Source organism: Marmota flaviventris, chromosome 6, assembly GCF_047511675.1.
Source record: "Marmota flaviventris isolate mMarFla1 chromosome 6, mMarFla1.hap1, whole genome shotgun sequence".
Classification (NCBI taxonomy): Eukaryota; Metazoa; Chordata; class Mammalia; order Rodentia; family Sciuridae; genus Marmota; species Marmota flaviventris.
Genome location: NC_092503.1, coordinates 73,615,326 through 73,642,187, shown reverse-complemented (window position 1 = coordinate 73,642,187; position 26,862 = coordinate 73,615,326). Strand labels below are relative to the sequence as shown.

Below are 26,862 nucleotides of genomic sequence, written 5' to 3'. Positions count from 1 at the left end.
ATGTCCAGCTATAGAGTGTAAGTTTATAGTTTCTCAGGCGTAGAGGTAAAACATGAGTTTAGCATGCAAGAAGACAAGAGTTTAATCCCCAGCCTCAAAAAATAAAGTTTAGTTTCTCTAGGTCTATATTGTAGATTCATAAGGACATGTTAATATTAACCATACCATTCTAAGAATAACTTAAATTTGTAAATATTCTGAATTTAATCTACAATGAGGTCAAACCCATATTATTTGGTTTAAAATTTATGTTATTTCAAAGTTTACCAAAAAAAGAAACCATCATTATTGAATTTTAAGAGAGAGAATTTTTTTAATATTTATTTTTTAGTTTTTCAGTGGACACAACATCTTTTATTTTTATGTAGTGCTGAGGATTGAACCCAGCACCCCGCGCATGCTAGGTGAGCGCACTACCGCTTGAGCCACATCCCCAACCCCAATGAATTTTCTGCTTTTCTATTGTACTTTTAGAAGTTGTGGGGAGTAGCAATTTTTTTTGGTGGGGGGGGGTACCAGGGACTGAACTCAGGGGCACTCATCCACTGAGCCATATCCCCAGCCCTATTTTGTATTTTTATTAGAGACAGGGTCTCACTGAGCCACTTAGTACCTTGCTGTTGCTGAGGCTGACTTTAAACTTGTGATCCTCCTGTCTCAGCCTCCTGAGCCACTGGGATTACAGGTGTGCGCCGCTGCACCCTGGCATAAGTAGCAATTTTTATACTATGTGAAAAATTAGATTTGGGTGCTTTCCATTAATGTCTTATTGACAATAGATTCTAATTACATGTAATGTTTTCCAGTAAGATTTATAGTGTAATTTAGGAAGAATGTTTTTCAGCTATGTATTAATTTGTAAACTAATATTTTAACATTGAAATTTTAACCTTTTTGTCAAAAATAGAACATGGCCAATTTCCTTAGCTAGAATTTGCAGTGCTCGGTTTATTAGAGCTGTTTCTGAACTAGAACTTTTAGGATTTATAAAACCTACCAAACAGAAGACTGACCATGTAGCAAGGCTAACATGGGGAGGCTGTTAGAATGCAAATGAATGAAGCCAGTTGTATCGTGTACCTTAAGGGCAGAAGGAGACTACTAGTCATACTTACATGCCATTAGAGACTGCTGAGAAGACAATGTGTAGCCCTCCCTTTTGATGTTTAACCAGAAAGTAGAATTTTAATCTCAAGCAGGTTTATATCAAAGAATCTTTGTAATATTTTAGAATCTAACAAATAAACATGCTTGCATTATAACTAAAACCTCATGAATTATCATTGTACAAAGTCACTAAACCAAATCATTCTTGGACTTATGCTGTCTAAATAGAATAAATTTCTTTATCCAGTAATGTAAAGTATTTGTAATTGGTATGCATTACAAATGTACCTTGTTCCTCTATTTCTTGCATTGGCTTTCCTCACTGGTATATTGTACAGTAAGTCATAACATAAATATCCTGCAAGTTTGTTTCTTATGGTAAAACTTCCTCTGCCTCCCCATGTCTTAGAACTTTCAAAGTCTCAGGTTGTTTGGCTTCATGCTTATAGACATTAGAGAATATTATGTTCTACTTTCATATGACCAATCATGGAGTGTTATATCCAGTAAAGCCTATACAAATCATGTCCCAGACTTACAGAACTGAGGTAAGGAAACTAACATTAAGATGCAATGATATCTGGATGTCTTCCTTGGAAAGAACTCATTAAGAAATATTTAAACAAAGATATATATATAAAGCTTATTGTTTAATGTTCTATTCCAAGAGAATTCTGGGACTTTTCTAATATACCACAATTACCAGGCCAGTGTTGTTGGGGAAAAAGGGGTCCACGTACAGGAAAAACTGTTTGCATTAGCAAACCATAGTATTAACTATGTAATTACAGGTTTTGTGCATATTTTGAGAACAATTTCAGTATATAACTAAACATTATTAATTCTAGAGTGTAAAAGGGGATATTAATATGGGTTTAAAATAACGAATGCCTTAGAAATCTAGGAACAAGATGGATTTTAATGAAATTTATAAGTGTTGTCCCCCATACCCAACTACAAAACATAAAATTGCTATATGAAATATCATCTGTCCCCCAAATACACTGTTAAAAATGTTCCCAAGGCTATTAAAAAAAATAAATAGAAGCCCTGGGTACCAGAAATAATCAATTGCAAGCCAGAGCAGAAAGTGTCTAGCCCCTTAGAAAGACCATTCATTACCACAGTAGCATTGATCAGGATAGTATCTTACTGTCTTCACCTCAGAGATGCCAAAACTTATTCAGCAAAATGTAAACACTTATGCATAGGCATAACAGTACTGTCAACTTGAAAGTTAAGAACTTGTGATATACAAAGTGTAAATTAAAAAAAATAATAATAATACTTTTTTTATCAAAATCCTGGAATCAGGGCATGAAGCAGATTCTCCAACAAATGGACATGATAAAGATAATCAAGTTTCTGTTTGTGAAATGCATGAGTTTCTATGATTTATCTTTAAGCAATAACCCAGGCTTTTTCTGATATTCTAGTCATTTTCCTCCAAAGAGCCCTCAACTACATTTTTTTACTGTTTTTAAACAATGGGTAGTAAAAATCTAGGGAAACAATGTACAAATGATTTTAAGGATTTTTCATCTATTGCCTCTTTGAGGCCATCAGCCATGAGGCAGGTTTCCCAGTACTCCCATGTTGTATTAATGAGGACACCATTAATATGTACAGTATGGTTTCCTGCAGCTTTCAGATGACAGATGAGCACCAGATGAAATTTAGAAAACTTTAAAACACTCATATCTTACAGTATAAGATATAAAATTACTAGTCTTAAGACTAGCAAATTCACATCTGTCTGAAAGCAGAGATTTCCTGAGATGAAAAAGTAACCCTACTTTAATTTTGCTATGCACTTACTGAATTCATGCAATCTAAATGTATATCATGCACTGAACCATGTTGAGGTAATAAATCCACAGTCAAGCTCTGGGGCATGCCTATGAATTTATTAACGTTTAGGGAAATTAAGAGTGGGCAAAAGAAGACTGAGCAGCAGCAGCCAATAGAGGAAAATCGGGCAAGTGTAATATCTTACAAGCCAACTGAAGAGTTTCAAGGTTGAATGCTGTTTATGATTAGACTTCACAAATCTTCAGTGACTTAATAAAGGCATCACCTATCAGATCAGGTAAGCATGTGTCCAAAATTGACACTAATCCTGGAAAGGCCATACATTGTATAATATCAACTTTTGTTCTGACACAGAAGTTTTAACCTGAAAATTAAAATTTTTAGGCCCAACTTCTAGCCTACAGTTATTTCAGATGCCTAGATTAAATCAGTGGTAGCACAAATATTCAAAAAAGGCCTGGGTCTTCCCAGTTAGACTCTTGATTGAATCCCAAGGGTGAACGGACTAATAAAAAAACTTATGTTGACAAACGGGAGAACCTCAATGTGGATACGATATAAGTATTTCAAATAGGGTAATGGTATTAAGCTTATTTGTGTAGAAGTACATATTTTTATGAGATGCATTTTTAATAACTTTTACACGTTGGTAGACTATTCTTTCAACTTTTCTGTGTTTGAGCTTTTTCCTAATAAAAAAAAGTTGGTGAAAGCGGGGAGAGGCAGTAAATAGGAGGATGTTTAGAAAAATTTTGAGTTTAGCTTAGTAACAGTAAAATAGAGTAATAGCTGGATGAGGAATATAGGATCAAAAGGTTTTTAATAACATTTTCTTTATTTGGGAATGATCTACAAGAGAGAAAACGGATGCAGGAGAGAAGATAGCTGGAACTGTGTCTTTGAATGAGATGTGAGTTTGTATGTGATGTGACTTTGTATGTAATTCTTACATAGTACTAATGCATCACAGAGTAGACAGGGACAAAATTCGGCTTTAGCAGAATATTCACTTATTAATACTAGAGCAGAGAAGTGGAACAACCCAAATGAGGTAGAGACAACTGTTTCCAACTCTAGCTGCTTGGATCATATCTGCAAAATGTATTTTACCCGATTCCAGTGGTCTTCTTTTCCTAGGTCTTCTAATGCAGTTTATAGGGGTGGAGCCTTACGATCTTTTTTTCAAAAAAGAAAGCTCTTCAGGTAGTATTGTAAATGCAATCACTGTTTAGAAATCATGTTCATTAGTCATGTCAAAGTCTTGATATTTTAAACCTCCGATATTTTTTTCAAATGCCTATTTTTCCTCAACAATACAAAGAATTCTACCTTATTTGTACCCTTGCTAATCAGATTCACTCAACACATATTATTATTATCGTAAGGCAAGTACGGCTCTATATCATAACTGCCTTTTACTAAAATAATGACATAGTACACTGAATTATGTGACTACTTATTATGAGGAATTTCGGGTCTCTTTGGGAATTAAGAATCCCTAGGTAGCTAATACAGTTCTTTTCACTGAGATAAATTGGCTACTGAGTCCACATAATTTTAACTAAATCCAAGAATCCTGTACATTAACTTTCTTGAATTCTCTTAGACTACTACTTATTTTAAATGTAAAATAGAACTTTTTGGTAAGATAATAATGCAGAAATTTAGCTGTGAAGGAAAGTTTAATGAAGTTATATCTAAAATTGAAACTCTTATGACTTTTCAGATTGCTAGCATTTTTTTCCCGTTCAGCTGATTTTGCCTTCCAAACATAAAAATTTGTTAACAGCTGGGTTTTATCAGTGAAAATTCACAAATGCTTATTTAACAAAAGAATATCCAGTTTTGTCCTAAGGTTAACAAGGGTTAAAGCATGTTTACATTCACTGTATTCCCATGCCTCCATATTTTAACTTACTGTTTGCACTCTCCTAAAAAATGTTACCCATTAAACTGGTACTTCTTGGCTGGGACTTAGCAATGAGACATATGGTCGTCACAACTTGAGGAGGAGGGTAACTGGCCAGGGATGTTGTTTGTTAAACTCCCTGCAGAACACAGGTACAATCTGGCCAAAATTGTCAGTAATGCTGAGATTGAGAATCGTAGTACTAAGCCAATACCTTTTAAGATTCTTGAAGAATTGGTGAAATACAGTTGCTAAAATTAAAAAGAAAAAAACTTTTCCCTTGTTCTACTAACTGAATCACTTATAAAGGTTTATGTTCCAGTATATTTAGGATTTGGGTAATCAGCGGAAATATGCTGTTAGTTTTCAACAGACAAATTCACTGAAGCTCACTTATTGAAAGAAAGCTGGGTCTAGAAGCCACTCAGGGAAAGTGAGTTAAATTTGCTGAGTCATGCTTTCTTGCACATCAAATATCACGTCCTTAAAAAAAAAAAATTGGATTCTATTGATGCCTTTTAGGTAAAAATTCTAGAGCTCTTAGAACTATCTATGAGGTAATATATTATTATGCAGAAAATGTTACAAGTTACAGAAGTAATTTAGAATCAGAACGCAACTTTTTGAAATAGCACTCAAATTTTAAATCTTACCAGAAAAATTTACTTAATTGAGTCCTGGAAAATGCTTACATTTAAAACACTGGCTTTATTCAAATACTACCCATTTGTACATTTAAAAAACAAGCAGGATAGAAGTAAATGTTTTATTCTTCCAACTAAATTCCAGTACTACAAGGGCAGTAAAACAATGATACACTGGGGGAAAAAATGCAGCAATAAACATTTGTTAAAAAGACTGATAGAATAAATAAAACTACCAAAAAAAAAAAAAAGGAAAGAAAAATCATATAAACCCATTCTGAAACCCCAAGAAGTCCTGGAATACAGAAATGCCCTCCTCCTTCACTATTTGACAGGAAGTACTGTAGGCTATTTGCTCAATATTGTCCTGGGATTACATTCTAAATTATTAATAACTGGTTACAGTTTGGTTGTAGTGCACAATTAAAATCACACTAACTTCATCTGAAGTATCATTCTACAGTTTTATTTACACAACCAATGAAGGGCATGTTCTAGAATACCAGCTTTAATCCTTTTCAAACATATTAATATGAGAAGCCAAATTGTAATGATACAGCAAAGTGAGGCCACTGGTATTAATACAGGTAGCAAAGGTCCACATCCAGGTGGTACTGACATCAGGGAAATTTCCAAAACCAGTTGCTGCTGCCTAAGAGTGGTTGCCACTGACGAAAGCTTGACATAACCTGCATTCACAGGGAATATTGGCATTGTTGCATGTCGAAATTGGGACCTCCTGCAACAACTCAACAAGAAATAAGGCAGCCCACAATTGCAGAAAACTTGATTCATGAAACATCTAGAAAGAGGAGAAAAGGAAAATTAGTGCAAAGAACATGTCAAAATTTAAATATTTTCATAGCAAAATTAAAATACATTAGATATTCGTTCCAGATACTGCCCCTAGATAATTAAGTAAGCCTTACAAAAGTTGTGTGCTTATTCCTTCCAGGCTTTTTCTCCATCATTTTCTGTTAAAAGTGTATTCTTGAATACGAAAATAATTATTTTCTTTTTAATAGATGTTTTTGTTTTCGATTTATAATTCAAAGGCAAGTACTTACAACTAGCAGGCTGTTCTCCATATCGTCGCATTATCTGATCATGTGTAAACTTCACAAATGCATCATATTGTTCTATAAATAAAGGGACATGTCCATCACATGATTTGCAAAATGGCCTAATAAAATCAGATAACTACAAGTAGAAAATATCTGAAACAATTCAAAGTTGACACATAATAAACTCAGTAGTAATAGTGTATCAGACAGCATTAAGCTTAGGATATAACCAAAGTTTTATTTTAAGTTGTCTATGAACAGCAGTTTATTACAGTGAGAGGAAATATGTCAACAAAGCCTAACAAAAAAAAAAAACAACATGTTTTCTAATCAGATATCAAGAAAAAAATTATTATGAGCAAATTAATAGCTATAATAAAATCTGGAGCTTAAAATTAGAAACATGATCAAATTACCATACATTAAAAATATTTACATTGATAACAGTTATTGGGGGGCTGGGGATGTGGCTCAAGCAGTAGCGCCCTCGCCTAGCATGTGTGCGGCCTGGGTTCGATCCTCAGCACCACATACAAAGATGTTGTGTCTGCCAAGAACTAAAAAATAAATATTAAAATTCTCTCTCCCTCCCTCTCTGTCTGTCTTTAAAAAAAAAAAAAAGTTATTGGGGCTGGGGATGAGGCTCAAGCGGTAGCGCGCTCACCTGGCATGCGCGGGGCACTGGGTTCGATCCTTAGCACCACATAAAAATAAAAATGTTGTGTCCACCGGAAACTAAAAAAATAAATATTAAAAAATTCTCTTCTTTAAAACAAAAATAACAAAGTTATTGTGAAAGATATAAATCCAAAAATCCACAACTAAACTGAAATAGTAATAGCACAGGATTCGTATGTGAAAAGAAAAATATAAAATCACTAATACTGTTGCTAATCTACAAAACTCTTTCCTGAGGTCACTAAGGTGGTACATAGCTAGAAGGCGGTTGATGTCCTTTATTAAAATGAAATTCCTTGTTCCCAGAAAACATGTGTACCAGTGTACAGAACAGTGTAATTTAACTGATACAATGTACACATGAGAAATAATGCACTGCTTACAATGAGCTTCTGAGATACTCTAAAAACTCGTATTACCTGCAAGTTTTGTGTTCAATATTTCTTCATACTCCTCTCGAACTTTCTCTTCGCGTTCTTTCAACAAACGTTCGCAGATCATCCCAACCTGCCGTAGAGTAAATAAGGGCTGTTCTTTTTTTAATGGTGAGGATGTTGCAGATGAAGTCCCTATATACAATGTGAACAAAAAATACCTGATGATTTAGGGCCATGATAGTACGCATCTTCTATCTAAAGAGATTTCATCTAGATATTTTTTTGATAGTGATATTAAATCCTATTTTAAAATCAGTTTTTAGCATAGGATTTCCCAAGCAGTCTAACAACAGGTTTAAAAGCAATAATAATTCTATCAGCTTGAGACTCTACAAACAGCATGAGGTAATAAAATATAAGGAGAAAATTCTCAGATGAGTGGACAAAGCTTTAAAACATTCCAGTGACGGGTGAGTCCCATTATAAAACTTAACTCCATTCTAGCACATATCCTACCATAAAGGGTTTTAGTGAACAGATTACAAACTTTCCAAAAAGAAATAATGACCAACTTAATTTTATATTAAGAGTTAACAAATAATTACATACTTAAAAAGACATTCAGTAAGTGTCTTACAAGAAACCGGGGATTATTATTCCACCATTTTTATACAAGTACTACCCTCATTTTCCAAACTCTTCTAATTTAGAGGGGTTTTTCCATCATTTAAAAAAAGATTAATTTTTTTAAAAGTACAGCATGATCCCCTTTATAGAAATTTACTCTAGAGAACATTCTGGAATCTAGATATGGCATTATCAGAGAGTGAAATACTTCATATAAAGAATTTCTTCAGAAATGCATTCCTCTTCAAGAATAACTTAAGGCACTTTGATCTTTCAAAAACATCACTCCCAGATTAAAAGTATTGACATTTATCTTTTTGAGAACTCAGGTTTATGATGGCCATCTGTTACATCATTGCAAGTACTTTATAAACACACAAGCACACACACATCTGCTGTCAACTGTTTTCATCTTGCTTTGTGTGCCCCAGTGCCTCCTATTCCTCTCAATTCTCTTGCTCCTTACAACCTGCATGGCTAGGACCAGTTAACTGTATTTATTACACCCATATCTATTTACCAGAGTAAAGTATACCAACTTTAGTTCATAATTACTATCTTACTTTCAAATTCCCCCTTTGTGAAGGCTGCCTGTTAACTGATCATCTAAGAAGTAAATTGACAATGAAATGATAATGATCTTGGTCTCTTGTTGATACAGTCTAGGTCCCACCCTCACCTCCTCTTACCCTGGGGATTCACCCACTCACATCTGGTCCCCAATAAAGTTTATCTGCAAATAAATAAGTCCCTCTAACAAGATATGTTAAGAATTCACCTTCAGGAATCCATCCCAATAAAACAAATGTATGACAATTATGTATACAGGGTTATTTCTTTAAATTCTGTTAACAGAACTTCATAATCTAATTGACAGTTAAGTAATCAAGGAAAACCATAAAAGGGCAGAGCATCCGCCATGCAAGTTACCTAATAAAGCATAGGCTATACTGTTAAATTTTCTTTAAAATGGAGGCTAGGTGATTGTCTTTGGTTAGTGGGAATCTAGGTTGTGATTACTTATTTTGTACCATATTTTTAAGATATTATCCATTACACACATGCGTATAAACATATTATTAATCTTGGGGGAGAAAGGAGCTTGATTTTGGATTAAACTTTCCCCATAGTGAATAATATTTCTTTTCATGTATTAAAGTTTACTGTTACCTGGTGAAGCTGGTCCACTGAGGAGAAATGCATGTGGCTGTGCATCAGAACTACAACCTGGATCTGTCTGTTGGAAACTAGTTTCTAAATGTCTTCTCTTCTGCATGCGTTTATACTCTTGTTTTATGTTGTACAGAATTTGTTCTAAAAGAAAGAGAGTTAAAATTTGGCAAGATAAAAACTTTGAAGTTAAAGAAAGGTCAGCTTTCTAACAATTATTTAGTAGGTCCAATCTATCCAAATATTCCATTCAGATATTACAGAAGACTGATATTTTTGGAGGTATTCGTTTTAGTACATGTTGAGACACTTGCTCAAAAACAGCATATACACATCACCTGGAATTCAGCTATTCAACAGAAATACTTCTTGGAACACTGACTAGCAAAAAAAATAAGTTTCTGTTCCAAATAATGGTCAGGGAGTACAAAAACATTCTTAAGAGTCCCAAACTCAAGCTCATTTATTCACCACATTTAGCACTATTAAATGAAGATATACTGCCAAGCCCATAAATAATTAAAAGAGGGAGGATTCTGTATACGCAACATACACTGGTGAGAAGTAACAGTAGGTGGTTACTAAAATATCATCATACATAAAATAGTTATGGCCATTAATATTAAGCTGGGAAGAACCTACGAATATTCCAGCATTAACAGTAAAACACTCTCAATCTCTGGGGAAAAACATTTATAGAGTATAACAGGCTCTCCTAATAAATAAGTACTACTATACCACAATGCAGTTATATTTAATCACAGCCATTAAAATAGGTAAAATTTATCCTGTGTGTCTTTAAGTCAGTATGATTTATTTCAGAAAGAGTTGTAATTCAAAATAGTTACCATTTGGCCTCTCCAAAAAGTTCCTAAGGTTTCCACTACCCCCACTGCTCCCAAATTAATAAATTATCTATGCTTACTAATCCTAATCCAAAACAAGATTAAGCAAAAATGAAATTGCAACAACTTAATAAAAAGTTCATAGTACAGTATAACTTTTAACATTTGATTGTACAGTGAAGCTTTAAAACATGAAAACTTCCCTAAAGCAGTATTTTAACTGGGAAAAAAAGCTGCAAAAGATAATTTAACTTTGTAAACAAAATGTTTGTACATGAATTTGTGGTTTAAATACAAAAGCACACATTGGAATGATTTAGCTTCAGTTTGGTTGTGTTGGCTTTAGTATTTAACATTTTTTTTAAGGTGTTCACATTTTGTTTAATATGGGTTATGTTACTTTCAGTCTTCCATTTAGGTGAAATAGTTCATAATTTTAAAATGAAGTTAACCAGTGTGAATTAAAATTACTCTCTATTGAATGACAAGTTAACCCAGATATAAATGGGTTTCCTAATATTCATCAGAGGTGTCAATAAAACTAATACAACATACTTTATTAATCAGGGCAAGCATAAATACTTTTTTAAACAACAGAACTCCTTTCAGTAATAATATTCTAAAAGGTTTTAAAGGTGATATTTTGATCTCTGATAATGACAAGCAGCAAGTTTCACTCACTTATCACTTTCTGTTCAAAGCTAGTACTAACATCCTGATCAAATGTATCATTCAGTGCATCTTAAATTTTATTCACAACCAAACTTAAGGAGCTACTAGCTCAGAATAACTTGACTTTAACATCTACCTTTTGTGTGACACATACATGTGTATATATTCACTGATTATTACATAGCCATTCTCAGATTACTTCAGTCTTCCTTTGCTGCTGGCTTCACACCCAAATCAATGAAAGCACAACTAAAATATACGGAAAGAATGTCTGCAACAAACCCAGGATTACGATACAGTAAATTTTTTTGAAATTTAGCTTTGTAAACCTCCACATCACCTGATACTTAACTGACATCACTAACAAGAATTTTAAGGTATAATTTACAAATGACAGAATTCACCAATTTAAATATATGATTGAGTTCAGACAAAGTACATACAGTCTTGGAACCATCACAACCTTCATCACTCCAAAAGTTTTCTCAGGCTCCTCCTTTGCAGTTAATCTCACCCCTCCCCCACCCACACACACACACAACCACCATTTGCCAACACTCAACTTGTTATTACAGCTGGCCCTCTGTATCCATGGTTCTGTATCTGTAGATTTAAACAACCAGAGAGCAAAGTATTTTTAAAAAATAACATCTGTACAGGTAGTACATTTTTCTTGTCATTATTCTCTAAAAAAACATAACCTAACAACTATTTACATAGATTTTATATTGTATTAAGTTCATATGTTTGAGATTCATTTATGTTGAATGAATCAGTAATTTCTTTTTATTTTGTGGTGTATACACGTATGTACTAATTTATTCCATTAAAGGACATTTGGATTCTTTTCAATTTAGGGCTATTATGAATATTCACGTACCAGTCTTAGGGTGAACATATTTTAATTTTTCTTAGGTAAATACCTAGGAATGGGATTGACTTCATAAGCAAATGGTTTTAGTTTGTAAGAAACTACCAAAATGTTTTCCAGAGTGATTTTACCACTTTGCATTCCTACCACCTTAACTGTATTAAGCGTTCCAGCTGCTCTACATCCTTGCCAACACTTGATACTGTCAGTTAAAGAGCTGAAGAACTTTGAATGCTATTGCCTGCCTGTACTGCTTTTCACATCTAATATGATGCAACTATGTCACCTAAGCCACACTGTGCCCTCAAATGTTCTAATACTGGTAACGTGATCTACAGTGTTATGCAGAAAAATTGTCCGTTTTAACTTGGCCAAGATCTCAGTAGCACAAGTCACAAACAGCTAACTACAAGCCTCAAGCTCACAGTTCAAGGGTTTAAACTGTTTTAAAGATGATTAACTCAAAAAATTTTCCCAGATTCAATATTTTACAACTCATATTGATAGGCCAAACCTAGATATTTGACATAAGGTGCTACTAGACCAGCTTGATGAATGCCTTCCATACTTGTCTACTTAAGCTATTTAGATCCATCACTCCAAAAGTTCTCTCAAGCCTTCTCTATCAAACTAGCAAGTTTATGCACATTTACATACTCTTAAGTATTATATTCTAAGAATATGCAACATTTGACACTGTGTTGCCAACACACAGTCCATTTAAAAAATGTCAAAGCTTCATTTGCATTATCAGCTGCTAAAATCTCAAAAACTTTACTCTTTTATCATAAACTATTAAGTAAAAGAACCGCAAATTCTGACTCTAAGATTTTCATCCGCCAATCTAGTAAATGCTGCTAAAATTGCTAATAAAAGTCCCCTCCTTAATAGGTAAGTCATAAAAATGAGTCAGCACTTATTCCTTTGCGCTCTCTCGCTCGCTCTCTCTCTCTCTCTCTCTCTATATATATATATATATTTTAATTTAGGTGAATGGAGGTGGGGCCTCAGGTGGGCACAGTGACACAAATCTATAATCTCGGCAGCTGAGGCAGGAGTTCAAAAGCCAGCCTCAGCAACAGCAAGGCACCAATCAACTCAGTGAGACCTGTGACTAAATATAAAGTACAAAACAGGGCTGGGGATGTGGCTCAGTGGTTGCGGGCCTCTGAGTTCAACCCCTGGTACACTCTCACCCCCCAAAAGCCTCTTTTTAGTTTCCACTGATGCCTTAAAATCCCTGGATATAATGAATAAGATTTGACAATCAAACATGAGAAAGTAGTTATGGGATTTAAAAAAAAAATTGAACAGCTGAATTGATGAGAATAAGAAAAACAGTATCAAGATGGGACTGTGTTAAAGGCAAGGAGCTTGGACAGAGAACCAACTAAAAATATGTTTAAAGGAGTACCACAAATTGGGGAAGAGAGAAGTGACAAATACCTTTCTAGGATCCATGAATTTAAAAAAAAAAAAAAGTATGTGAAATTCAATTGTGCTCCATCCAGACCCATAAAGCTTTAATTTCCCACTGAAATTACTAGCTCAAACATTAATGTTTCATGAACAGTTTTAAGTTTATATGTATGAGATAACCTTTTATATCACTTTGATTGGCATTTATTTCTCTAGGAAGTATCTTTGGGGTAAAAATGGGTATCTAGGCCCCTCCTCAAAAACAAAACATTAAAAAAAAAAAAACCCTAAAAAAAAAGTCCTGAAAGTTTGTCATTTCTAAATAGGGATACAAATGATAAGAAAAATCTGTACAATTAAGTTCAGAAAATCTACAGTAGCCATTAAGACCAAAAACTAAGAAATTGTTTCAAATACAGTAATAGAACAAATCTGTAGTTTTGAAATGCATATTATACATTGTCATGTCCACTTTGTAAATTAAAACATATACAAATGGAGGTTACTATGTAGATACACCTTCAAAAACCAGCTATCTTCCCAGGAACATCTGTTTAGAAACTAAAGTAATTCTTATATTCTTGGATCTGGAACCAAATTCTAACATCACATAGTCAATGTACAGCTAAAATTTTAACCGCTATCTAGATTAGCATGAATCTTACTACTTACAGGTATCTTCTCAAATAGCTTACAAGCTAAGAAATTTTAAGTCTGTGAACAGGGAAAAGAAAGGAAACTGAACCATCCAAAATTCAAAACCCAAAGTGTGCATGGTTCCATTTGGTTCAGAAGCAAGAGGTCCAGCTCCTACCCTACTACCCCCACCTGAGGCATGAAGGCAAAGTAACTTAGATTTATCTATAGGATTCTGACAAGTCCAATCACTTATGTCAAATAAATTATCACTGGCTATTTAGTATCAATGAAATAATATACCGTGACCTTGTAGTGATTATAATTTTTCTTCCTACTGTAAGAAAATGAACACCTTGTAAAGTAAAATATATAATGTAAATTTAGAACCTCAGCCAGTCTGCAAAGACTGAGAGAACAAATTCTTTGAGACTCTAGAGCAGCACAATCAAGCTGAAGTACAAACCCATTTCCTATCATGACTTGCTAGGGCACTACCCAGCCTGCCCCAACACCCACCAAAATTGAGTATACCTGGAAACCAGAATTTATAAATGGGTGACTTGCAGACCAAATCAAGCCCTGTTTAACTTGAATACTTAAAAAAAAAAAAAAAATAGGTGTGAATTTATGGCCATACTGGGCAATTTTCTTAAAATGTAGATTCTGATGGGCAGAGCTGCTAGTCCATAGCAAGACTGGAATTTGCTAATACCCACCTAGTTTCCATCACTGATTTATATTACTTGTCTGGAACTATGTATGGGTACTTTAGTGTCTAGTCCTTGTTTAAAGTAACTCTTTTAATGTGACTTAAAAAAAAAAAAAAAGGTAGTTCTTACTAGTGAATGGAGAGGGGAAGGAAAGCATTGACAGCTGGAATAATTACAAAAATACCTAAGCCAATGAGCTAAATTCATTTTACCACCCTCACCTGAATGGTTTTGTAAGTTCTAAGTTAGACATACCTAGGAAAATCTGCAAATTAATTTAAGTTGAATAGACCTACTGAGATTTACTACATGACACTATATATACTGCTTCTGTCATCTCTCCTAACATACTTTCTTTCTAAAATTTAATCACTATCATTTGGTGATGAACAAACGTGTTTACTTTTCTATTATAACTTGTGTTGGAATTGACTGGAATCCCACTGGCATCTTTTGTTTATCCCATGTACTTTATAAATTACTTGTAAGCTTTTAAAAATCAACAGATTTGTGGGCTGGGGATGTGGCTTAGTCGCTGAGTGCTTAACTACCATGTATAAGGCCAGGGTCTGATCCCTAGTATTGCCAAAAGTCAACAGATTTTACAAAAATTCTGATTTCGGGTGGGAGGTGGGGGGCTACTGGGAAAATCTGACAATAAAAGGTTCAAATTCCCCATGGCTAGAACTAAAAAGAAATGCTCTGAACTAAAGGTATAAATTATTGTGCATCATGTGTGTCAAGGGAGCTATTAAGATAGGCATGGAACTGAACCTGAAACTAAAGAACTCCTAAATTTAATGGCCAGATGAAGACAGAAAGAGCAGCCAGAGAGGTGGAAGAAAACAATGTGATCACAGAAGAAAAAAAAAAGGAGCATGTCAACAGGGTGAATACTATTAAAAAAAAAGGTCAAACCAGAGAACTAAGTGCCATGGAATTCACTGGTGACTTGACAAGAGCTGTCTGAAGCACAAATACATTAGGAGTTGATTACCAAAGAAATAGAAGCAGGCGACTTGAAAGCTCTTTTAATTTGGTTTTAAAGTGGAGGAATATAAGACAGCAGGAGGAAGATGATGTTTTACTTATTTTCCAATGGGAGGCCTGAGAATATTTCATTTCAAAAGCAAAGATCCAGTTGAGAAAAAAAAAAATAATAATAAAGAGGATAAAGTTCCTTTCGAGGGGGGGGGGGGAAATCCTTCCCTTAATGTGTAAAGGGCTTTCATCATTTCCTTTAACCTTCAATGATACTAAAATAAAAATAGGATAGGCACAAATGTCATAGTATAGGTATTGGGAAACTTAAAAATTTGATGGCCTCTATTAAGGACAAGGTTATTTAACTGAAATGTGGTATTGTGGGACAATGTTAAAAGTTCCATTTGAGGTTGCTCTATTTTGACTATTTCCTCACTCAATGAGGCAGGTGTGTATATTTTTATAGGTGATAAAAATGAGGCTCTGCTTCAATGTCTTGTTTCTAAAAAGTTAGTGTCGATAAGGTTCTGACTTCAAGACACAAGCTGTTAATATCTATTGCTCTCTAGTACTGTAAAACTACAGTATAATAGTGTAATACTACAGTATTCCATAAGCACCTAAAATTACAATATATTACAATGAGGAAACTGATTTTTAAAAAGCAGATGTCAGAACAGAGGGGTAACAACTACGTAGTAATTCTTTCACACCCTGAAACTTCAAAGAGTTTGCTTATCAAGAAGGTAGTAAACATAATAGAGCATAATTTCCATCTAGAGCCCTGAAACAATGATCACTGGCTATAGCAAAACAGGTAAGAAATCTTCATTTTACATCCAGAAATTTAAATTTATATTAAGGGATGGCTAAAGTGGCTCTACACTATCTATCTTCTCTTACGACAGGTATTTAGCTCCTATGAGAATGTCTTATTGTTTTAAATGTTAAGAATTATTCTAAATGAGGTCAGCATTGCCACACATGTACAAGGCGTTATAATGCCAGCCTCTGATAATGTACCATTATCTACCTTGGGCCACTGGAGGCTGTTACAATGAGCACCAGATTCCCCAATCCCGGCATAGCAACTAAAATCTCCCATACTTTTAAACCAATTTTAACACTGAGAAAAGTACTTTCAGAGGTAGAGAAGAAAAAGGAAAAGAAAGGTGGGGAGAGGGGACTTCATGAAAATCAAAAGGAAATCAGTGTAGGATAGGGACCATGGAGAGGGAGTAGGAAAGGGGAAATACTCAGGAATAATACTGGCCAAATTATATTGTTATATTTGCAAACGTACTAACAACAGATCCCACCATTATATACCACCATAATGCACCATTTTTTTAAAAAAATAATAAAAAAGTTCTTCCAGAAAATTATATCTTAGCATTAAGAACAAGGCAATCCCCTATTAACAATTAAAAAGCAATTTCAGGAACAGTAATGTTTGATAGACTTTCTTCAAATCCCACTTCATATTCTATTCTTCAGTTGCTAAGTCAGTTTAATAACACCCTCTTATTTTAAACACAAAAACAAAAACTAACGCTTCTAAGTCCCTTTCTCCCCTTCCAAGTCCCTTTCTCCCCTTCCGTTTGACTTTTTGGGAGGGAGTTTTGTAAGAATAAACCTTAACAAAAATGAAAATGAATGCCAAGGTCAGAATATAAACAAGCTTTAACACCTTTAAAAAAAAATCTTTGTTACATTTTATTCAAGCTTAGCCAGCCTATGGATGGAATTCATCAATAATGGCCGATTTATCAGCCCCTCAAGAGACATAGTTCTTTGATTAACCAGCACAGAATTTAGACCACAAAAGGGATTCTGATGAACTTGAAAAAGTGACTTATTAGAGGAGAAATTTAGATTTTTAAATACAGTGGGGAAACAATGAAGTACATGAGACCTAGGAATATAATTAAATCAAATCCCAAAATTCTAATGAAAAGAATTTTGATAAAATCACAATGTTCCAAAGCACTAGTATATCTCAGTATGATTTGCCCATAACATCTCACAGATAAAAAACTGACTTACTCAACTTTTAAAGGAAAAGATAGAAGTAAGCTATACTACAAAACTAGAAGTATATTCTATGCTGCTTTTCTAGGGCTAGAAGGTCAAATACCACAACCACTACCACATTCTTAAAAATTCTACCTTCCCAAGATTACAAAGTCTATTTTACTGTAAAAATCTGACAACAATCCTAAAATAAATATCAAAATTAACAAAGGAACATACACTAGAATTTTAAATTATCTCAAGGATTCCCTGTTTAATGTAGTTGCAATACCATTTCGTCTTTTTCAATTCTTTTAGAAAATATCTTAGAACTTCATTACAAAATGTTTTCTCCTCAAAATTCTGTAAAGTTTTGAAAATGTTTCTTTAAATGAGCAAATCTATGATAATGGTAAAATTTTTGTGAACTATAATATTGGAATGCAGGCAGTCTTATGTTTACCATCTAGAAAAAATACTGACAAGTATATTTCAAGTGCTTAAAAGAAAAAAGTGATACAGAACTAATGCGCAAAACTGAACCCCCCCCCCCAAACTTTAGCACCTCAAAGAGCCTTAGGAAATGCCAAGGTCTGAATAACTCAAAAAATTCAACATTTTGAAGTTTTATTTGTGATAAACATTATGACAGATAAGAATAACTCTGAGGCCATTTTTACACTATTTATAATTAGTTATATCTACAAATGCCAGGCTGGTACATACAGATTTAAATAAGTGTTTCCCATTCATACTTTTTAAAAAGTAGGTTATCTTCTCAAAGGCAAGAAATTCACATATGCACAGAGAACATTCCGTGAGTCATCTGTATTAGGCACAATGTTAATGGTAAGAGCTCCAAGAATCACAAATTGCTAATTACCAAATTCAGTTATAAGGACTTTAAATACCCACCCCCAATGCCATTACTATTTTCATGAACCAACTATCCAAAAGGTGCAAACTCAACTCATGCTATTACTCTGCATTTTTGTAGGAGAAAACTTCTCTTTTAGATAGCAAAAATACTCAAAACTGGACAGTTCCCCTTAATCTCTTTATTTTCAGTCTTTCAAAACTAAAGTGTTTTTATCCCTACATCTCAACACTTAGTAGGAAAGACTTATATGAGTAATATTCAGTATATTTAGCCTATTTTTCCTATAAAGCCATTCAATAACAAGAAGTTATTCTCCTTTACATCTCAGATTATGTTTCTGTAGTTCTGAGCTGATAGCATCCATACCTAAAAAGGGAGCTAACCTCTGAACTAGTTGTATGTAGCTTACATCTTTCTGTGCTAAGTTTGGCTTCATTTTTCTACCTTCCATCTCCCCCCCAAAATGAATATAACTATACTGTTTTTAATGGTTATAAAGGATTCTTTTTTTCTTCTACTTTGCAGTATTGAGGATAAAAACCATGTCCTCATTGTTTTCATGCATGTTAGCTTGCTGTACTGCTGCACTACAGCCCAATTCCAACTTGGATTCTTAAAGGCATAATTTATAGAACTATAAAATAACTGCAGTTACATATATAGTCATAAATAAAATATTAGGTTTAAAAATCCATAATACAAAGATCATTAAAAACACTTATTTGTCAAATCCACTAAGAAATTAGAAGTTAACTGCTGTCTAAATAACCACAAAATATTAAAACAAAACCAAAAAAAAAAAAAAACTTCTGGCTCAAATAAATGACATCTGAAGTGAGATGTTGCCTCCTCCAACAGACATCTCATTTGTTTGCCTAGAACCATTTATATTTCATTTAAACCAGCTGGTGTCTCTGTTTGCAGGCAAGCAATCAATGTCTAGTGAACAATCTATGTTCCTGTAAACTCTTCCCCATTCACAAGCTGTAGTTTCCATTTTTAATGGCAAGTTTCCAGCAAATACAATGAGTTCTCACAAAGGAATTTAACTCTTCATCCAACTCAATTCCTAAGACAAACTAGAGCAATGGTACCAAGCCATAAACAATGTGTATTAATGTGCCTAACAAACTGAGAAAGAAGTTGACACATCTACAGAAGGCTCTCTTCACCAGACCATTAATTCACTGCACAATTATGAAAACAATGTGTTGGATTTGACTGACAGTCTCTTGTAATGTTGCATAATATTTTGGTTTTATGAAAATAACTTCTTTCTTGAGAATGTCATGACAATCTTGGCTAAATGATAATAATATAGATGTTTCAAAAACCAATAGAAAAGGATAGAACACTTTGAATTTCTTTTCAACTAACTTGTCTAGTTCTAAATTTATTTAAATTACACTGAACTCAACAGAAGTGAAAGTTTTGGGAGGCATTCACTTCTGCAACCATATTTAATGCTTCTCTCCCCCTACCCATCTTCACTCATCATCCTCTTTTTCCTTTACACACTCAGGAGTATTATAAGCCTCACTGCTAACACCCTAAACCAGAGTACATAAACTTTTCCTGTAAAGGATCGGTCAACAAATTCAAAGCTCTAGGGCAAAATAATCTGTCACTACTCTATCCTGCCATTATCATCTGCAATGAACAGAACTTGATAAAATAACGAGCATAGCTGTGTCTAATAAAATTGTTATTTATAGACACTATTTGATTTTTATCACTTTCTGCATCACAAAATAATTTTCCAACTATTTAAAAAATATTAAAAATGTTCTTAGTTCCCAATCTAATACAAAAGCAAAGCCAGTTTGTTGATCCTGTCCTAGACTGTACTTCTGAATTAGTAAACTCAGGTGTCCCCAAAAACAGGTTTGAGACATGCTGTAAGGGGCTCCTAAAAAAAACCCACAGTGTTAATTAAGATAATAAAAGCTCTAAGTCTTGAGGATAAGAAAGCAAGCTTGACTTCCTTCAGCTCCACTATTCTTTTTTCCCAGTTATTAAATTTCAAAAGTTTGAAAAATATTGACTTAAATAAAAACAGTCATTAAGTCAAACTTGGAATCACCTTCCTGGAATGACTAAAATAATAACTAGAATAATAACTAGGGTTTAAAGCAGATGTCCCAGTTCCTGATACTACTAATAACCCATATCATAACTTAAGCTTCACCCATGAGAAATAACTGGTATGGAAGTATCCATAGGAGAACGATGATAAACTGTATACTATATATGTGTTCTCTAGTTCTAAATTTATTTAAATTACACTGAACTCAACTGAAGTGAAAAGAAAACAATTTAGCAATCTGTCAATCTGAATTTAGTAAGCCTTGTCTACTTCCAATCCTAGTTCTACTTATTTCAGCTAAAGATGGGCATTCACTCATATAAAGTTGTTTTTTTAGGAATCACCACTGTTAAAATAAAAATCTAAAAGTTGGGTGCTTGGAAAAAAATTATTTTCAAGTTTGGAAACAGGAAAACTGGGAAAGCTCTGGGACACCTGAATAATACTACAGTTCCCATTATGACATTATTATAAAACAAGACAGAAGCATACCCCAAACTGGTCATAAAAGACACCTTTTTTCAGTGTCGTAAATTACAGTAAAAAATTAACATTTAGCAAATCAGAACTTCAGCAAATTTAACTTTTTCTCCAGTCAACATTTTAAGTTAATATTCCAATTAGCTGAAATAGCTAAATAATTTTTAGCAAACTCAATAAAAATCAATTAGGATGTGATTTTAGGCTCCAGGGTATGAACAAACTTCCAACATTGATGTCAAAAAACACCTTGAAAATTAAAATATAAGAACATTTCAGAAACTGAATGTGAATTTGAATCAGCTGGCTTTAACAATAGCAATTATTCTGATTTTTACTATTGCAGCTCACTCATTTGAAATTTGAGATAATGAGGAGCCCAATGTATTAATCAATGCTACAAATATATCACTGAAACGACTAATTTGCAAAAGGATCACAATTCTAAGTTCCCATTAAAGTGAGGGAACATGTTATATAGCTCCCTGGTGTTTATACGCTGGACTAAACAGCATTTAGTTATTTTTTAACTCACAAACCTAAGACTGTATTAATCCACTACCTCCAGTTAAATTTATTGCTGGTTTATTCCAGCTACTTTGAAATGGCTTTATTAGTAGTTAAGTATAGATCCCATGATGTTTCAGTTTTCAAAGATATTTCACTAAAGACAATCAAAATGTCAACAAGGAACTCATTCTTGTCAATGGTGGTTCTCTTGTTTTTAAGTAATGCCTAACAATGCCTATGTGAATGCCTTCACATAAAAGACAGTTTAGGTATCCTCATTAAATAAAATTCTGTGAATTCCTTTTAAAACTGGCTACAACTCTAAAAGAGCATAAAGTCAGATCAAATATTTAATTGCAAAAATAGTAATCTAGGTATTTGAGGTTTCTCCATGGATTTGGGAAAGGGTATCTTTCCCAAAGTGACATTAAGAAAACCCACTTAGTAGAGTCAATTCCAAATACAAGTTGCAAAATATAGAGATAATATAATTTCCATCTTTTTTTTTTAAAGCTAATGATAACAAGACATTTAAAATCAAGCCAAGAAAAGGCTTTGTCTAAGGGTGATATTACCACAGGCTCACACACAAAACCTTTGAATGCTACACACAAAGGAAACGGATTTACACTTCAAGTCCACAAAAGCCTATCCTAGGACTGTGCCAGGGGCACACAAGAATTTAAAGTACAAAAAAAAAAAAAAAAAAAAAAAAAAAAAAAACCTGGTCATACACTTGCTGTAAAAAGCAGCCAAAGGCATTCCTCATAGTCACTTTCAGGAAATGTTTCAAGATGAAAAGCAAATAAGTCTGGAGTCCCTTGGAATCTTAGGTTTTTATTTTCATTTTTAAGGCTAAGTTATTTTCTTAACATACTTTTTGAGTAGAAATTAAGGCATTTCTAAGGAAAAGCAACTACTCAGCCTCAATTTTCAATACAATTTGTATTTCACTAAAAGTTCAAGATTTCCCAAGGTCTAGACCCAGTGTGATCACATTACAGTACTCGGGAAGAGCATTTTCTTTGTTGTTGACCCTGCTAGGGAAACAGATCTTGACTCAGCCAAAGTGGCGTTCTTGTGGGTGATTAATGACAGGCCTAGATCTCGCCCCAGTGACATCCATCCCCACCCCCCACCCCCTCTATACTAAAGTCAGCCATGTCTGAACTGGAGGAGGGGCTGCCGTCTCGCCTCAAACCACCCAGTCCCAGAGTTAATAGCTGCAACCAATTGATTCAGGCCAACAGACATCGAGATTCGGGTGAAATGTGACCTTTCTCTCGCCTGATTTATGAATAATATCGACCTCTCTGATCGTTTCCGCTGGGTCGCTACTTACTACGGAAACACTCAATTCCAGTGATTCTGCCCAAAGAAAAGGATCTTCCCCTTCTCCACAATACCGGCACGACACGGCCCCTACCCACTCAACCTCCCGACTACCCTCCCTTAACATCAGGCCATGTCTATTGTGCCTCCATACCTCTGGGGGCTAATTAAAAGAAACGTATGTGGTCGCCGGACTTAGTTAAGAACGAGGGCCACAGTCCAGCACCCACCCCACCCGCTTCATCATGCGCCCCCAAGCCCACCCTGGCAGCCACCCGGCCCAGTCCCACCTGTGGTGAGGCGGGAGGAGACATCGCCGAAGGGGGACGGCTCCATTCGGAGATACTTCTGCGGCGAGGCGGCCGCAGCCGAGAAGGAGGCGGCGGTGGCTGCAGCCGCCGACGACGGGGAAGCAGCGGCCGAGGTGGGCGCCGACAATGGCGTACATCGCCTCCGCTTCGGGGACGCCGGGCTCAGCAGCGGGTCGAAATCCAGAGTCCTTTTCAGAGTGGCTCCGCACGCCATGGCCGCAGGCAGCTGAGGCGCCCGGCTCGGGTGGGGTCGGGGAGGGGGAGGGCGAGGGAAGGGGGGAAGACCGGGGACTCTAAGAGAGCCTAGCCGACGGGATCGGGAGGAGCCAGGTGGGTGTTGGAGCGCCGGCCGAGTAAAGAGGTGCCGCCGCCGCCGCTGCCTCCGCGGCAGGGGCAGTGGCCAGGGCCGGTCCGGGCGAGAACGCGAGGGGCGGTGGCGGCACGCACGCCAGCCGCGTCAGGGGGGCTCTTCCGCCTCCTCAGGCACCGCTCCTCGGGAAGAGGCTCCGGCTGCCCCAGCCGTCCGTTCGAGCTTTGCGCTCGAGCGCCAGAGGCGCTCCTGCGCCGAGACCGGCTCCCTTCGGAAGTAGATACCAACCCAGAGGGGTGTGAGGCTGGAACGCGGTTTCCAATAGACCCTAGTACGTTCAGAAGCTTCCGAACGGCGGCCGATGGGGAGGGATTACGAGGTGGCTGCGGCAGCAGGAGCTCAAACGAACACGTCCAACCGCTTCCCCCTCCACTGTACGACTCTTCCACCCGCCGCCGGCCCCAATATGGCGTCAATAACAACGCCGCCGATTCAAATCCTGCGGCCTCAGAGCGCCTGCGCATAGAGGCGGGCCCACTCGAGGATGCATTCTGGGAGTTGTGGTTTTACTCTGTGGGGAGGAATCGGCGTGAAAGATGGTAAGGGAGGAGTCACAGAAACTACGACTCCCGTCGGGCAAGGAGAGCGATTCCGAGTTCCGGGTTGGAATTTAAATCCCCTACACAGCCAAAGAGTAAAAGGAACTGAGCTAAAGAGAAAAAAGAAAAGGCTCTGAGACGGCGAGAGGGAAAGGGAAGCTAACCAGTAGGAAATCTAGTTAAGCCACTAAAGATACCTGTAAGACTCCGGGCATAGTTGCTCCCACAGTGATTTAACAAGGGAGACATAGAAAACAGCCAGCCTAGTAGTTCAAGAGAGATTACTTTCAGTATCAAAAGTGCCCAAAACAAAACTTGTCACATCGAAGGGACAGAATATGATGCAGGTTATAACATCTATTTGAAATTATGAGACAGAACAAATTAGTGTCAGATTACATTATCCTTGACTGAACTCTGTGCTTTGCCCTTCTCAGGTAGCTGCTTGCCGACACATTTAATTCTGCAAAGCCAGCTTTGTTTCTGTAAATGAATAGGATTTGAACAAAATACAGAGCCAAATTATTTCCTCTGGGTAAAAAGCAAGGGATACCCGTAAATGCATTAACTCTGTTAAATTTGGTGTATATCTTGTGCACAGTAAATAATATATATCCGAATACATAAGGATATGCCTAGGTAATTGATATTGGACCCATTGTGTAAGCAGAGGGGGAAAATATTTCTTGAAATTGTATTTTTAATCAAGTACCTAAACTAAGAATTGAGTTCAGCATTAATTTAAAAAGTGGTTTATGTAGAAACTGTATTGACCTCTACCATGTTCTCTGTCAGCAGTCTATAAGAAACTATGTGAATGCCATATTATCAAATGATTATAAATAACAAATACTGACTTCCAATGCTCATTTACTCTTGTCCTTTGTTCAGTAATCAACAGATGTTTTGTAGCCATTTTGTACACTTTGTAACCAGTTTTGAACAGTAATTGAATATATTCTCGATTTATAGAATTGTCCAATAAATACCTCAGCCATGAGAAGTTTTGATCACACTGTGTCAATAACTAAGCCACGATAATTTTAATTTAGGATATAATGCTGTTTGAAAAAAATGTCTTTACAAAGACCAGCATTTAATGAAATAATAACTAAGACATCTATTAAGTAAACTTTTACTAAACACTCATAAAACCCATGATACTGTGAAATTAATAGAATATACATATTTTAAAGATGAGTAGAAAATATTTGTTTATCTAAGTATTTTCTGAAATTAGGATTTGACTTTACATGATAGAATTTACATTAGAAAAGCCAAGTGTAGTGGCACAGACCTGTAATTTCAGCAACTCCGGAGGCTGAGACAGGAGGATCAGAAGTTTGAGGTCATCCTGAGCAACATAGTGAGACACACAACACTGTGTCTCAATATAAAATAATTAAATGAATGAGGGATGTAGCTCAATGGTAAATTGAGTTCAATCCCCAGTATCAAACTTGGTTCAATCCCCAGTATCAAAAAAAAAAAAAATTAGATTGGGGGTGGGTGTTATAAGTTGAACTGTGTTGAATGTAACTTTGGAAACAGGATTATTTCAAAAGTAGTTACTTAAGGTGAGGTCATACTGGAGTTGAATGGATCCTTAGTCCATATGACTGTTATCCTTTTAAATGTGGACAAAGGGGAAATGTGGAAAAAGACAGGCAGAATGCCATATGAACATGAAGGCAGAGATCAGAGTGATATATTTACAACCAAAAGCCAAAGACTGTCAGCAAGCCATTAGAAGCCAAGAGAGAGACATGGAATGGATTCTTCCTCACAGCCCTCAGGAGGAACCGACCCTGATGATACCTTGGTCTTAGAATTCTATTCTCCAGAACTGGGAGCCAGTAAATTTCTGTAGTTTAACTCAACCAGTTTGTAGTTCTTTGTTTTGGCAGCTGTGGAAACTAATTTAGGGGGACTGTGATTATCATTTGAAATATACTAGACTGCCTAGGAAATGAGGAAAAAGTGCATTTAATGCTGGTGGGGATATCTGGAAAACTTGACAGTTTAGTCATAATAGCTGCTTGTGGGGTCACTACTGCACAGCAGATCTGCAAAAGGCTGTCAAGATTTAACACTGACAGGGCTGGGGCACCTCTCCTTCTACCTAGAACTATACAGGCTACTTCACAAAATAAGAGTACAAGGTGGACCCTTCCCTGACTTCTTTCTCTTTGCTCAGACTATGTGTTCCACACTTACTACCTGACTGCTTTACATCCAGCCTAGGCATTAACTCCTCCAGAGTTGGTTTTTAAATTCATAAAGACACACTTATCTCAATATCTTCATTATTATCCTCACCACATTGCCAAATTATTCTCTGTTGATGGATCTGCCTCTCCCACCACTGTTTGCTCCTACCAATAGCATAAAACTTTGCAAACTTCAGTAAATATCCACTAAATATTTCTTCAGCATTTTTTTTTGGCTACATCTTCCTCTTAATAGCTAGCCCCCATTATCCTTATCATTTAAGGTAGGTATCTACTATATCAGGCCTGGTGGTATATGCCTGTAATACCAGTGAGGTGGGAGGCTGAGGCAGGAGGATTACAAATTTGAGACCAGCCTGGGCAACTTAGCTAGACCCTTCTCAATATTAAAAAAAAAAAAAAAAAAAAAAGAATAGGGGATATAGCAGAATTGGGGATGCAGCTCAGTGCTAGAGCACCCTGGGTTTAATCCCTAGTACCAAAAATATTTGTGTGTATGTGTGTGTGTGTGTGTGTGTGTGTGTCTACTAAAACATTATAGCAATGCTTTTAGGGGTACAAGAAAGCTGTTAGAGGGTAAAT

The 26,862-nt window shown here is 35.8% G+C and overlaps 2 protein-coding genes across 5 annotated transcripts in view; one reads left to right on the top strand and one right to left on the bottom strand.

Annotated features, from left to right (window-relative positions):
- The window catches only part of Orc3 (origin recognition complex subunit 3), a 61,757-nt gene extending 56,023 nt beyond the window's left edge, over positions 1-5,734 (top strand). For all 4 annotated transcript variants that reach the window (XM_027928201.2, XM_027928200.3, XM_027928199.2 and 1 more), the window contains one exon: positions 941-5,734. In XM_027928201.2, coding sequence (XP_027784002.2) covers positions 941-1,046 — 106 coding nt within the window. In that variant the 3' untranslated portion in view covers positions 1,047-5,734. The remainder of the gene's footprint in view (positions 1-940) is intronic.
- Positions 5,735-5,917: 183 nt separating this feature from the next.
- Positions 5,918-23,361, bottom strand: Akirin2 (akirin 2). Its single transcript, XM_027928212.2, has 5 exons — positions 23,120-23,361; positions 9,389-9,532; positions 7,634-7,783; positions 6,540-6,611; positions 5,918-6,274 (listed from the first exon to the last, which is right to left on the bottom strand). The coding sequence occupies exons 1-5, from the start codon at positions 23,352-23,354 to the stop codon at positions 6,264-6,266; spliced, it is 612 nt and encodes a 203-aa protein (XP_027784013.1). The 5' UTR covers positions 23,355-23,361; the 3' UTR covers positions 5,918-6,263.
- Positions 23,362-26,862: the final 3,501 nt, after the last annotated feature.